Source organism: Mercenaria mercenaria, chromosome 12 (assembly GCF_021730395.1).
Source record: "Mercenaria mercenaria strain notata chromosome 12, MADL_Memer_1, whole genome shotgun sequence".
Taxonomy (NCBI): Eukaryota; Metazoa; Mollusca; class Bivalvia; order Venerida; family Veneridae; genus Mercenaria; species Mercenaria mercenaria.
Genome location: NC_069372.1, coordinates 815587 through 831701, shown reverse-complemented (window position 1 = coordinate 831701; position 16115 = coordinate 815587). Strand labels below are relative to the sequence as shown.

The 16115-nt window shown below is 35.9% G+C and overlaps 1 protein-coding gene across 1 annotated transcript in view; it reads left to right on the top strand.

Annotated features, from left to right (window-relative positions):
* Positions 1-16115, top strand: part of LOC123534553 (2-oxoglutarate and iron-dependent oxygenase domain-containing protein 2-like) — a 27782-nt gene extending 11667 nt beyond the window's left edge. The window contains exons 4-6 of the mRNA XM_053518952.1: positions 3729-3828; positions 7803-7927; positions 9322-16115. Coding sequence (XP_053374927.1) covers positions 3729-3828; positions 7803-7927; positions 9322-9840 — 744 coding nt within the window. The 3' untranslated portion in view covers positions 9841-16115. The remainder of the gene's footprint in view (positions 1-3728; positions 3829-7802; positions 7928-9321) is intronic.

Sequence of the window (16115 nt, the reverse complement as noted above, 5' to 3'; positions counted from 1 at the left end):
TGAGCATTTTAGAACACTCAACACTCTCCACGTGGCATACACATGGAAATGGGAGCAAAGTGTGTTGAATCAGATATTTCTAGTAGGTATAGGAGACACAGCTGTCTGAAAGGTGATTTTTTTTCTCACACTTTTTTTTTTTTGTAAATAAAACTCTGAAATTATATTTGTGTTATTACAGAATCACACTTGATAGTCACAGTTCTTTTGACCAGTCTGTAGCTGTAGACACTCGTGTAAGAACTTATCCAAATAATTGTCAGTGTCTATAGGAACTGTAGTGTGCATGAATTGAAGTATTTTTATCGTACCACATTCTGTGAACAAAATTCTGAAAATGGTTCAATAATATTGCACGGCCTTTCATCATGTAGTCGTCATTTAGTTTTAACATTAGTACATTTTGTGTGTATAGGCCATTAAAATGCTTTAATAACATTTTTCAAGATTTGAATCTGTTATAAACTTGATTAGAAGACACCAAGAATACAGTGCTTTAGGGTATAGCGGATAGCTAACTAATTTTTTCAGTTTTTCAATTCATAGAAATGAAACTAAGTAGTTTTTTCTGTATTTCAGACAGAAAACAGCTATATTTTTCAAAACATTCAGCTTTTAATAGAAATTCGTGTTTTTTCTCTCCATGTCATTGTTTACATATGCGTCGATTTAGGGTGTACAGGATAGCTTTGGTGATTTTTTTTCTCACACTTTTTTTTTTTTGTAAATAAAACTCTGAAATTATATTTGTGTTATTACAGAATCACACTTGATAGTCACAGTTCTTTTGACCAGTCTGTAGCTGTAGACACTCGTGTAAGAACTTATCCAAATAATTGTCAGTGTCTATAGGAACTGTAGTGTGCATGAATTGAAGTATTTTTATCGTACCACATTCTGTGAACAAAATTCTGAAAATGGTTCAATAATATTGCACGGCCTTTCATCATGTAGTCGTCATTTAGTTTTAACATTAGTACATTTTGTGTGTATAGGCCATTAAAATGCTTTAATAACATTTTTCAAGATTTGAATCTGTTATAAACTTGATTAGAAGACACCAAGAATACAGTGCTTTAGGGTATAGCGGATAGCTAACTAATTTTTTCAGTTTTTCAATTCATAGAAATGAAACTTAGTAGTTTTTTCTGTATTTCAGACAGAAAACAGCTATATTTTTCAAAACATTCAGCTTTTAATAGAAATTCGTGTTTTTTCTCTCCATGTCATTGTTTACATATGCGTCGATTTAGGGTGTACAGGATAGCTTTGGTCATTTTTAGCTCGACTATTCGAAGAATAGGGGAGCTATCCTACTCGCCCCGGCGTCGGCGTGAACGTGAGCGTCACACAAAAGTTAAAGTTTGCGTACCACCCCAAATATTTTCAAAGTCCATTGAGATATTGCTTTCATATTTTGCATACTTGTTTACCATCATGACCCCAGTCTGTAAAAAGGAGGAGGCAACTCTATCAAGCATTTTGACTGAATTATGGCCCCTTTTCGACTTAGAATACATGTTAAAGTTTGCGTACCACCCCAAATATTTTCAAAGTCCATTGGGATATTGCAGTCTATAATTACCGCTAATTTAATTATCTGTGAAAATATATTATAAACTGACTTAGTTGTTGATTTCAAAATGTCTTTAATCAGAGATCGTTTTGTAACGCATTTGTTCAAAGTGAGAAAATCTCAGTTTTCGAATTTCAAGAATTTAACAAGAATGGAAATGTGTTGAAATATTACAGGCTAGATAGTTTTAATATTTTGATTTTGTAATGCCAGGACAAAAAGCTATAAAACTCTTGTACTTCTTTTGCCCGGACAATGGCATAATAAATTTCTGAAGTCGGGAAACCCAATCTTGTTTCTGTTTTTAGTAACATGAACAATATGTGCAAGTAGCTTGAAGCTAAAAAATCATCACTTTTGCTTGCCATAACCGTTGTAAAAACCTCCTAAAACTCATTAAAAGTTATTATCTATTGAATTAAGCATCAAACACTTGTTGAAAATAAGCTGTAATTCAATAGTGTGTTTAGATGCCAAATATACTATATTGTTTTGTGCTTTTAACCACAGATGTAGAGAAAACAACCATGAAAACACTTCTGATATATATATAAAGAAAAAGTATAGACATGAAAGATACTCAAAGACTTGGTGAACTTTGCCTTATGTGTAAATTAAGTGTGTGCCCATATTGTGTGTGCATGAATAGGGCTAGGGGTTTACATATTACAAGCATACATTTAACAAAGCATCTTCAGAGATTATCTACAAGCCAGGGTTTTTTCTAGCTAATATGGGAACATAGCCTATACCCCCAAAATTGGGAATTTTGACGCATAAATGTTTCGAATTGGGAAATATTTAGTCCCATAGGTTATAGTAAGGATGTGTTTAAGCACTTTCTCATACACTTGTTTCACATTGTATAACCTCTTTTAACATACTTCCATTACAAAATTGTCCATAATTTGGTCAATGTTTATGCAGTTTTGATGAAATTTTTTTCAGAATGTAGATTGGGAATTTTTGCACTCATTTTGCGAAAAATACATACTTTTTATAGCCAAATAACGGCTATAAAAACGGCCGAAAAATAACCCTGCAAGCAATAAGTATTAATAAATAGACTTTATTACTGAGACAACAAACATTTAAAAAAACTAAACTATAATAAAATTATTTACCTACCTACCTACCCACTGTAAAAATACTGGGTCGGTAAAGGTCAAACAAACTTAATTTTATGTTTTTTTCATACACACTGATTTAGTCAGTAGGGGATTATACCCGGATAGCTTCAATTTTCATTTGATGACATATGAAAAATACACTAAAAGAAAAAAATTAAAATGTACCGTATGTCAGAGTGTCGGTTTGCATGCAAGTAAAAGAATGATATGAAAATTTATACAATAATTCAAGTCTAAATATAAAATTTACCAAGTTATCCTCTATACCCTAAAATCCACTATACCTTAAAGCACTGTATTATCAGGATATATGAGATAAAAGAAATAACTAAACTATGTTCTGAATATTTTATTGTAAAGTAATAAGAAAAGAAGAAGTTTGATTTTATTTTGTGTTAAAAGGGGTGTCACTGAATATATCCATACAGGAAGAAAGCCATGGTGTAAACATGGATATTCAATTCATATCGATATACCGGTATATTGATCCAGCCCTACTGATAATAGATTGTACTCAGCCTTGATGTTTTTAAAGTGGAGGGAAACTTTGGATGATTGGCACATATCATTAACACCATGTGGGTTCAGGCCATAAAGTTTACAAATTTTCTTGGTATGAGTTTCAAGGATTAATAACATCTGTAGAAATTTTTCAAAAGGCTTGTAAATTTCAGATCTTTTCAAGTCATGCTAGACTGGCTCCCGTCCCTATGTTTATTTTTCTTTACATATATTATAAGTTTTATTCATTATAAAGATGGAAGTTACTCCAGCAGGTTGTTCCTACATTGATATTTTTTAATGCCCCTGGCTCCGAACTTAGGGGCTGTATGGTTCAACCATCAGATAAAATGTGCTATTTTAGAGGCTTAAAATTTTATTATAAAATATTTGCATTATTTATATATAAAAAATAACCATGCAGCCAGGGAGCCAGACTAAAGTCATGGCAAAGGAGATAGAGAAACAGACGAGGCATTTTATATCAGAAATGCTGCAGTAAAGTGGGTTTTCTGTTTCAGGAAAGTTTCCTGTCACCGAAGTTTCTGGATCTTGTGCAGTACTGTAAAGACACTGATGCTACATTTGAAGGTGTATTTGACTATATGCAGGAAACTGAAAGTTAGTTTTATTACATTATTATTATACAACTAGATTTACCAGAAGTTTTGATAGTTAAATTATTAAAACCAGTCTGTTTGTTGCCTTTATATAGAAAGTTTGCATGTTTTTGGCAGACCTGTTTGAAGAATGTAGTCTGGCTACAGAGAAGATAATCTTTCTAGAATTGTTTTAATCCTTTCCCTAATATGTATTCTGACCAATCTTTCTTTGCTTGGATTAGTGTTTTGAGAAGAAAAAGGACATAATTATACAAATTTTGAATACGCTCAGGAGTTATCTACTGGGAACAAAAAACAGGCCTAGGAAGAATGTTGCTATACAGCTATTCTAGAGAATGCTTGTTAATGGGTAGTCAAGAGATCAAAGGACTTTGGAAAGTCTGTTGATTTACATTTGGTCAATTTAGGAACCCTTTGATCCTGTTTGAAAGAAAGGCTTTTGAGTTGAATCTCTCTCAGAGTTCCCATAGTGCCATCAGGGGAAAAGACATTATTACTTCTGTTATTGATAGCACTTAGAAAAGCAGAAATTTGCATGGGCTGGTAACTTACACCTGAAAAATAATTGTAAGAGAAGAATAAGCATACAAAGAGCAATGCAATGCATGTCACCTGCACATGTACACTTCAGTGGAGAGATACTGGAGATCTTTCACTGTTTTGAAATCTGTCTGGTATAACAGATACAGAAAAATATACTTGAAAATATGAACGATTTGTACATGTATAAAGCAAAAATAAAATCAACAAGTTTATAATATTATGCTTGAAAATATGAACGATTTGTACATGTATAAAGCAAAAATAAAATCAACAAGTTTATAATATTATGTTCTAACAGTACTATGCAATAGGTTTGAAATAGTATGTGAAAGCTAAGCACTGTATAAAATATGAACAATTAACTATTACTGTATAACAAGTACAGTTCAAACGTTGTTAACTCGAACTCAGATAATTCGTACACACCCTTCTCTTGAACACGCTGTCAGGTCCCGGAAAGTATAATGAATTTTGTTTGATAACTCGAACAAATTTCGCCGGTCCTGTCCAGTTCGAGTTAACGAAGTTCCGACTGTATTCTGGCTCCTGGCTAGGTAATCTTTTTAAATTTTATTAATCATTTCTCACATATTTCGACCAACTTTTGTGGCTCTCATTATCTAGTCAGATAAAATCTGTTCTGGGCTTTTGACAGATATCTCAACTGGCCAACAGGGCAATAATTTCTCCTGTGGGCATTAACCTTAAGCCTGCTGGCAGCAAGTGATTTTTCCTTTGTGGCCAGTGCAGAAAAGATCAGCCTGCACATCTTTAATTACAGTTGTAAAGTAACTACTACTTAAATGTGAATAATCCTCTTATTGGTGTTATTAATTTATAATAAGTATGCAGAAGTACGTTATATTATCTTCAATTTTAGTATTAAAGTCAGATCTAAAAGTACATTGTATAATAAGTTAAGCGCATGAAAGAACATAATATATATAAGTAAATATATTCAAAATATAATTTAATAGTTCAACTGTTGCCTTGATCAAGTGTATTTAAGTCACATCTGGAAGGAGATGATGTAATCAGTGCCATAACTTAGTTGAGGCATACAGAGGCCTTAGTGGCTTTTTTTTAGCAAAATGCATTTTTATGCCCCCACTTTTGGGGGGGGGGGGGGCATATAGATTTGCCCTTGTCCATCCGTCCGTTTTCCATCCGTCCTTCCGAGAATGTTGTGTCGCGCGTAGCTCCAAAAGTATTTGAAGTAGAGTCACAAAACTTTACATGAATGTTGGTCAGCATGTGTAGTTGTGCACCTGGGGTTTCTTGTCCGGATTCATTCAGTCGTGTAGAAGTTATGGCCCCTGACTTTGCAAAAAATTGGTCATTTTGATGTTGTGTCGCGCATAGCTCCAAAAGTATTGACCTAGAGTCACAAAACTTTACAGGAATGTTGGTCAACATGTGTAGTTGTGCACCTGGGGTTTTGCGTCCGGATTCATTCAGTTGTGTAGGAGTTATGGCCCCTGACTTAGTAAAAAATTGGTCATTTTAATGTTGTGTCGCACGTAGCTCCAAAGTATTTGACCTAGAGTCACCAAAGTTTACAGGAATGTTGGTCAACATGTGCAGTTGTGCACCTGGGGTTTCGCGTCCGGATTCATTCAGTCATGTAGGAGTTATGGCCCCTTACTTAGTTAAAAATTTATCATTTTAATGTTGTGTCGCGCGTAGCTCCAAAAGTATTTGACCTAGAGTCACCAAAGTTTACAGGAATGTTAGTCAGCATGTGCAGTTGTGCACCTGGGGTTTTGCGTCCGGATTCACTCAGTCGTGTAGGAGTTATGGTCCCTTACTTAGTTAAAAATTTATCATTTTAATGTTGTGTCACGGGTAGCTCCAAAAGTATTTGACCTAGAGTCACCAAAGTTTACAGGAATGTGAGTCAGCATGTGCAGTTGTGCACCTGGGGTTTCGCGTCCGGATTCATTCAGTCATGTAGGAGTTATGGCCCCTGACTTAGTTAAAAATTGGTCATTTTAATGTTGTGTCGCGCATAGCTCCAAAAATATTTGACCTAGAGTCACCAAAGTTTAAAGGAATGTTGGTCAGCAATCGTGGTTGTGCACCTGGGCTTTCGCTTCCGGATTCATTCAGTATTGTAGGAGTTATGGCCCCTGACCTAGGAAAAAATTTGTGTCCTTTGTCATGTAGTAGGGGGCATCTGTGTCCCATGGACACATTTCTAGTTTTGATACATTTAACAGTCAGGGGTATAATTGCTTTAAGTTATGTAACCTATTTCAGTTACTTTTTCAAGCATTTTATAACCTGTAGTAGTTATAAAATATAGTTAACTCTGGTAAGTTATTCAAAAAAAGTCTTTTTGCTGTTCTTACAAAGTGACCTTTAAAGTGAAATTAGTAGCAAACTGTGGTTAATCAAATTCTCTTTTAGTCTGATCATGACCTGATAAGCATAATGGGATGTTAAGAGTTTTATAGCTTTAAAACTTTTGCGTAATTCTTGTAATTCTTTATCAGTGTTGCGTAAAAAAATTTTACTGCAAAGCTGGAAAGGAAAAAGTTCAAGGATTCAGGAAATAATTGCATTAGTCTCATTCAAAATGAGGAATTGGCACAGGAGGGATTTGTAATATTTTGTGATAACTGAAACAAGTTATGAAAGTTTAAGCACTAACTCAAATGGGTTATAAACTGCGATAACTTGAAACAGTTACACCCCTGATTGTTTAATAATAATGTCTGTAAAAATTGACCTCAAACGAGATAGCCAGATTTGATACAAACGCCTGACCTGACTTGCCTCCTAATATTTTATATGGAATTAAGTCGAACAAGCCAATTAATTCTATTAATTGTTTATTCTCATCTTCTTTGTAGTTGTACTTTTGTGAAAAAATAAATTTTTCGTCTATTATTGGATGTGCACTGAAAACTCATTGTTGATGTTTCCAGTAAGAAATACTGGAATCATTGATATTTTCATGAAAATGATACCTAATTGTCTTCGGGTAGAGACTAAATGAGTTTTGTTGGTTGTGTGCAGACAAAACAGTAACTCTACTGTTATTAGCTGTGATAGCTTGCAAGAGATGCCTAAATTACTTTTCAGCAAGACGAAAAGGGACATAACTATACAAAATTTGAATATCCTCAGGAGTTTTCTCCTGTGAACAAACACAGACTAAATGACATTGAATCATGAATTTAACTCTGCAATAAATTTATATTAAAATTTTAATATTTAAGTGAAAAATGAGCTAACTCTACACTAAATTTATAATTATTTGAATTTTAATATTTAAGTGAAAGACGAGCGTTGGATATCTTTGATAAGTTCTTACAGCAGAGCTGTAATATCAAATTTCTAAACTATGGGCCATTTTAAAGTTTTATTGGCAGAAGAGTAACATGCAATTTAGTAAATCTATCACATTTTCCCAATGTTTTATAGTTTCCAGAGGCTATATGATACCTGTGTTCACTGAAGAATTTTGCAGAATGTTCCTAGAGGAGGTGCAGCATTTTGAACAGAGTGATTTGCCAAAAGGCAGGCCTAATACTATGAATAAATATGGGGTAAGTACATCATCAGTCATTAACCTTTACCCTGCTAAATTTCTAAAAATAACTGTTCCATCATTCAATTTGGGCAGTACCACTTCTTATTCAAAGGGCCCTCATCGATGTGGGTTCGAGCCTCACTCGGGGCGTGAATTCTTCATGTGAGGAAGCCATCCAGCTGACTTACGGAAGGTCGGTGGTTCTACCCAGGTGCCCGCTCGTGATGAAATAATGCACGGAGGGGCACCTGGGGTCGTCCTCTACCATTAAAAGCTGGAAAGTCGCCATATGACCTATCATGTGTGGACGGATAGCTCAGTGGTTTGCACACTGGCCTTCCAATCCTGAGGTCGGGGGTTCGATCCCTGGCAGCTTCTCGGGAATTTTCAGAAACGCTTTTCAGTGTTTCCCACCCAACTAGAGGTGTACTGGTCAGGAACCCAGGCAATCCTTGCGTGTGTCAGTGCTATACACTGGGCATGTTAAAGAACCAGGCTGTCTATTCGCAATGAGCTAGGCTAAGTTAGCCGGACAAGCCTGTATCTGATTTCTGATCTCTCTGTCGTGGGGCCTTTGTCTCACTTTGTCCCTCTGGTCAGATCGCTCTGTGTCTGTACTAATAGTGGATGAATTATGCACCCTGTGTGGCTGCATTTGATCTATGTAATGCCCTTTTGAACGTGAAATTGATTATGAAAAGGGCGCTATATAAATCTGGTATAATAATAATAATGTGTCGGTGCGACGTTAAATCCAACAAAAGAAAAAAAGAATTATTCATAGGGATTTTTACTGAAAATTTACTGACTAAATAGCGAACAGAGCAGACCAAAATCAGCCTGCAAGGACGTGCAGGCTGGTCTTGGTGTTTACTGGTCGCAAAGACAGAATCACTTGCCGCCAGCATGCTAAAAGTTAATTGATTATGGCAACAAGGTTTGTTATTTTTGAAATGGTTGAACATACCCTATGTGTGAAACACTTCACACTTTATTATTAAGTTTATGAAAGATATTTGTTTGTTTGTTTTGGGTTTAACGCTGTTTTTCAACAGTATGAAAGATGAGATATGAACTGATTGTGTTGTCAAATTCAAGTATGATGCCATTCTTACAGTTTCGTTAATATTCAAATAAAAAAAGTGGAAACTCCTCAGGTTGCTCAACACAACAGAAAGGAAAATGTTGCAGGCTCGGTTTGATTGAGCCTGTTCATTGTAGTGGAAATGCATGCTGCAGTCCATGCCCTCTAGCCCCTGGTTAAGCAGAACTCAACATTTACACATGCTACAAAAATAATTTAGAGACATCCAGACTTCATGAACATACACAAATTTTTTTAATTTGCAAAATTTTGACCAAGCAAAAATATGTGCTTTTACAATATGAAGTATACATGTTTATTTACAGGTTCTTCTTGATGAGCTTGGGTTTGATCCATTCTTCTCAACACTGAGGGAGCAGTATCTGGTGCCAGTCACGAGACTACTGTACCCGGACCAAGGAGGTGGTGAGCTGGACTCCCACAAGGTATTTGTTGTGCAATACAAGGTAGGGGAGGACATTGATCTTGACTGTCACTACGATAATGCAGAGGTGACACTAAATATAGCCCTTTCACCTAAAGACTCCTATGCTGGAGGTAATCTTTATTTCGGTGCTATGAGGACTGAATATGATGCTGTGGATCACTGGAAAGAGATTGAGCACAAACCTACATTTGGGTTTCTTCACAGAGGACAACACATGCATGGAGCTTCACCGATAACAGCGGGAGAAAGGTTTAATTTGATACTATGGATGAGGGCCTCTAGTGTGAGAAATAAAAAATGCCCTATGTGTGATAATATACCAGACTTACAGGAAGCTATTGGCTTTGGAGATGGTTTTACAAAGCCAGAAATTGTAGATATTTGTTCTGTAATTTAAGTCTTTACAGTAATGCATATTGCTGACCCAGTAATTTACCAAATGAAACATTTGCTAGAAGGTAAACTTGCCTGGGATTTTTCAAGACTGTGCCTGCTTTTAGGCTTTCAGCTACTAAACCTTCCCTATGTAACTACATTGATAAAGAACATTTCAGACTTAAGAATGTATATTTTCAGGCATTTAGTTTTTTAATAAATCCCAGGCTGGGTTCAGATGGTAAATTACTGCAGAATCATTTAATTTCATAGGTACAAAATTTTGGGGTTTAGGTCAAAATAGCTGTTTAATGGAAATATTATTCTGTGGATTTCAATTTTTGATGGTTTTACTGGTTTGTTAGCACTGTGAAATCATTAATATTTGTGAGGGATTAATCCTTGTGGATTATGTGGTTGAGTCAGTCTACGAAATTTAATCCAGACGAACAAGGTGATTCCCATTCATTTTATGTTCAAAAGTTGAAATCCAAATTCATATCCCTAAGACATTGCTGTCTTTACCAAAACCACGAAATTTCGTGCCCACAAAATTAAATGATTTTACAGTATTTAATTTCATGGTTTCACTCATCCGTGAAATCCATGAAAATTAGTCCCAGTGAATAGCAATAATTATACAGTATATTGAATTACTGAATCCTCGCCAAAGTTTATTTTTGGAGTGGTGGCTATATAGAAATCACTTTGTCCTATCTTACAATGTCCTGTCAGTTCAGAACTGTTTTCCTTGATACCTTTTGAATGCAAACAGATGCCATTTTGAACTTTGAAACAGGTTTTTAGCTCACCTGTCACAAAGTGACAAGGTGAGCTTTTGTGATCGCGCGGTGTCCGTCGTCCGTGCGTCCGTAAACTTTTGCTTGTGACCACTCTAGAGGTCACATTTTTCATGGGATCTTTATGAAAGTTGGTCAGAATGTTCATCTTGATGATATCTAGGTCAAGTTCGAAACTGGGTCACGTGCCTTCAAAAACTAGGTCAGTAGGTCTAAAAATAGAAAAACCTTGTGACCTCTCTAGAGGCCATATATTTCATAAGATCTTCATGAAAATTGGTCAGAATGTTCACCTTGATGATATCTAGGTCAAGTTCGAAACTGGGTCACGTGGGTTCAAAAACTAGGTCAGTAGGTCTAAAAATAGAAAAACCTTGTGACCTCTCTAGAGGCCATATTTTTCATGATATCTTTATGAATATTGGTCAGAATGTTTACCTTGATGATATCTAGGTCAAGTTCGAAACTGGGTCACGTAGGGTCAAAAACTAGGTCATTAGGTCTAAAAATAGAAAAACCTTGTGACCTCTCTAGAGGCCATATTTCTCAATGGATCTTCATGAAAATTGGTCAGAATGTTCACCTTGATGATATCTAGGTCAAGTTCGAAACTGGGTCACGTGGGGTTAAAAACTAGGTCAGTAGATCTAAAAATAGAAAAACCTTGTGACCTCTCTAGAGGCCATATTTTTCATGAGATCTTCATGAATATTGGTCAGAATGTTCACCTTGATGATATCTAGGTCAGGTTCGAAACTGGTTCATGTGGGGTCAAAAACTAGGTCAGTAGATCTAAAAATAGAAAAACCTTGTGACCTCTCTAGAGGCCATATTTCTCAATGGATCTTCATGAAAATTGGTCAGAATGTTCACCTTGATGATATCTAGGTCAAGTTCGAAACTGGGTCACGTGGGGTTAAAAACTAGGTCAGTAGATCTAAAAATAGAAAAACCTTGTGACCTCTCTAGAGGCCATATTTTTCATGAGATCTTCATGAATATTGGTCAGAATGTTCACCTTGATGATATCTAGGTCAAGTTCGAAACTGGTTCATGTGGGGTCAAAAACTAGGTCAGTAGATCTAAAAATAGAAAAACCTTGTGACCTCTCTAGAGGCCATATTTCTCAATGGATCTTCATGAAAATTGGTCAGAATGTTCATCTTGATGATATCTAGGTCAAGTTCGAAACTGGGTCACGTGCGGTCAAAAACTAGGTCAGTAGGTCTAAAAATAGGAAAACCTTGTGACCGCTCTAGAGGCGATATTTTTCAATGGATCTTCATGAAAATTGGTCAGGGTGTTTACCTTGAAGATATCTAAGTCAGGTTCGAAACTGGGTCACGTGGGTTTAAAAACTAGGTCAGTAGATCTAAAAATAGAAAAACCTTGTGACCTCTCTAGAGGCCATATTTTTCATGAGATCTTCATGATTATTGGTCAGAATGTTCACCTTGATAATATCTAAGTCAAGTTCGAAACTGGGTCACGTGGGGTTAAAAACTAGGTCAGTAGGTCTAAAAATAGAAAAAACCTTGTGACCTCTCTAGAGGCCATATTTCTCAACGGATCTTCATGAAAATTGGTGAGAATGTTCAGCTTGATGATATCTAGATCAGGTTTGTAACTGGGTCATGTGCGGTCAAAAACTAGGTCAGTAGGTCGAAAAATAGAAAAACCTTGTGACCTCTCTAGAGGCCATATTTTTCAGGAGATCTTCATGAAAATTGGTGAGAATGTTCACCTTGATGATATCTAGGTCAAGTTTAAAAGTGGGTCACGTGCCTTCAAAAACTAGGCCATTAGGTCAAATAATAGAAAAACCTTGTGACCTCTCTAGAGGCCATATTTTTCAATGGATCTTCATGAAAATTGATCAGAATTGTTTATCTTGATGATATCTAGGTCACATGTGCTCAAAAACTAGGTCACTATGTCAAATAATAGAAATAATGACGTCATACTCAGTTCAACACTGGGTCATGTGGGGATAGGTGAGCGATTCAGGACCATCATGGTCCTCTTGTTAGAATGATGAGACAAGTTCCATATACCACATTCCAGGTCCATGTAAGTGGCTTGTTTTGACTGAACTGCTCCCTTTCTCACTTTGAAAATGTCCCAAAACTGACGTAACTTCCCTTCGATATTTCTGAGAACTATTGGTGCTTTCTATTGAAGGTTCACACCAAGGTTTAAGGAGTCTAGTTTAAACAAAACTACACCTTGAAAAGAAAAAACACACTGTGACCTTGATAGTCAGACCTTACTTTACAAAATCAAAACAAACAAGTTTACTTGTATAGTAATTATGTGTGGTGTGGGAGACTTATTGATGTACTCCTGTGTGTCCATGTGTCTGTCTGTCACAAAGCTTGTCTGCACTCCTAAGTCAAACATTTCTCATCCGATTTTCACCAAACTTAAACAAAATGTATTTGATCATAAGACCTTTGCCAGGTTCGATAACTCAGCACTTTTGAATTATGGCGCTTGAATTACTGATTGGATCCAATTGTCTAGGCCATCCAGACAAACAAGGCAGTTGTGGGAGACATGTGCTTTTCTCAGAAGCATCTCTAAGTTTATCTAAGCATTAAATGAAACGAACAACATATTAACACAAACACAATCCAGTGCCAGAGTATATATTTTCTTAGAAATAAGTAGTAACAAAATCACCATATCTGTGTTTTTCATTTGAACATTCTGTAGAGCAAACATCTTTTTTTGTGTATTTATTGTAAAACATAACCACATAAGTAGAAAAAGGACTGCCAGTCTGATGACATCAAATGGCGCCGCTGGAAAAAAGCAGTCCTATACTACTTTATATGTTGCATTGCAAACAACTTGTATTGGCATAATACCCCGGCTCCTTCCGAAAACTGGCCAGATCCCATCATGGGTTCCAGAGATAAGGCCCCTTAAAGGTTCAAAATTTGCTACTTTGGCTTTTGCAGCCATATAGAGACTTACTTATGGTTTGATTTGATTATTATTAAGCAAACTTTGATACTAAATATCTTCAACATTAATAAATTTGGGATTCCATGACGAATCTGTCAGATCCAATCATAGGTTCAGGAGTTACAGCCCCTGATTGACCCCTAAAAGAGCCAAAATGTGGTAATTTTAACCTTGTGAACATGATAGCAGTGACATTTTATATTTGATTTTAACCACACTTGCACACAGCTTAAGTCACAATAAGATCTCGATTCCTCATGGGTTCTAGAGTTACTGCTCCTGGAAGGTGCAAAACTTTCTATTTTGGCCTTTTCAGCCATACAGTTTTCATTTATGCTTTAATTTGATACAGACTTGCACAGAATGATTCTCTTGATGATCTCTAGGCCTGGATTGAAACTAGGTCATGTCGGGTCAAAAACTAGGTCATTAGGTCAAATAAAAGGCAATGGTAATAAACAACCTAGAGGCCCCATTTTTGACCCTATCTTCATGAAACTTGGTTAAAATGTTTATCTTGATGGTTCCTAGGCCAAATTTGAAACTGGGTCATATGGGGTCAGAAACTAGGTCACACAGTCAAATCAAGGAAAAGCGTGTTAACACTCTTGTTCATTTGATGTGCTTGAAACCATGTCAGAATATTTGTCTGCATGAAATATCATATGATTTTTAGCTTGACTATTCAAAGAATAGTCTAGCTATTCTACTCACCCTGGTGTCGGTGTCGGCGTCACACCTTGGTTAAGTTTTTGCATGCAAGTACATACAGCTATCATTTAAAGGCATATAGCTTTGAAACTTATTTTTTCTTTTTCTAGGTCAATTACCAACCTCACTGGGTCAAGCTCCATAACTCTGACATGTATTTTATGCAAATTATGCCCCCTTTTGGACTTAGGAAATTCTGGTTAAAGTTTTACATGCAAGTTACTATCTCCAAAACTAATGCAGATATTGAACTGAAACTTCACATGTGTCTTCAGGGTTATAAAACTAGTTGATAGCAGCAAGTCCCATAACTCTGACCTTCATTTTGGCGAAATTATGCCCCCTTTTGGAATTAGAAAATTCTGGTTAAAGTTTTGCGTGCAAGTACATACAGCTATTACTAAAAGGCATATAGATTTGAAACTTATTTTTTCTTTTTGTAGATCAATTACCAACCTCACTGGGTCAAGTCCCATAACTCTGACATGTATTTTGGGTAAATTATACCCCCTTTTTGACTTAGAAAATTTTGGTTAAAGTTTTACATGCAGCTTACTTTCTCCAAAACTAATGCAGATATTGAATTGAAACTTCACATGTGCCTTCGGGGCTATAAATCTAGTTGATAGCAGCAAGTTCCATAACTCTGATATGCATTTTGGTCAAATTATGTCCGCTTTTGAACTTAAAACTCTTTTGATATTTAACCTTTTTGGGTAATATTTTCCTGCTTCTGGGATAATATTTTGAATAGATGAGCTTGGCTGTCTTATGGACAGCTCTTGTTATCTGGGTCATGTGGGGTCAAAAACTAGGTCAACAGGTCAAACCAAGAATAAGATTATTTGCAACCTAGGGGCCACATTTTTTATTCTATCATAATAATTTTGGTAAGAAGTTTGTTATCGTGAAGTCTTGGACAAGTTGGTATCTAGATCATTATTGTCTGGTAAAAAGTTAGGTCAAATCAAAGAAAATGCTTGTTAACACTAAAGATGGCATGTTTTTTGGTCCAATCTAACTAAAAATTGGTCAGAATATTTGTTTCCATGTAATTACTAGGTAAAATATGTTTATACTGTTACGTGTTACACAGGTGAGAGACCTAGTGCCATCATGGCCCTCTTGTTCTTTATTAGATCAATCATTTAGTAGAGGAGGATTTACACATCCTCTCTGCCCATAAATTTTCAAAATCTCTGCTGTTCTGTTTATCTGTTCTTACTGCTCCTTCTGGTAAAGTCTACTTTCGAGCTGGGCAGCCCTCCGATGTTCCCTGACCAAATCTGTAGCAAATATATTGTTGTTGTGATGCTGTTCATACAGCTACTGTTGGGCAACAATCCACCTGTGATCATCTTCCTCCACAGTGTGGTATGCACTGGCTCTGTACCTCTTTGAAACTTGAAGACCAGGCAACCAAATGAATCTTGAAGAATTGCTTGTCATCCCCTCCTTAATTAAACTAGATGGGCCCTCAAGGCGCCGACAGAGTGGTGCGCTAAACCAAAAAAGTGGCAGCTATACAATTTTGAATGCAATGCATAATAGTGGCACTTCCTCTGAATGATAAGACATTATTAAAATTCCAGATCTTGTGATCAGACATGAACATAAAAATATGAAAATTTCAGATTTATCAACCAGACATAAACGTTTAACATAATTATTGAAATTACAAAACAAATAATATAATTCTAGATGTATTAGATTTTCAGAATGTTATTTTTTATTTTTTAGTTCACCTGTCACCTAGGTTCCAGAGTTATTTTATATCTGATTACCTCCCCTGATTTTAATCAAAATGGATTTATAT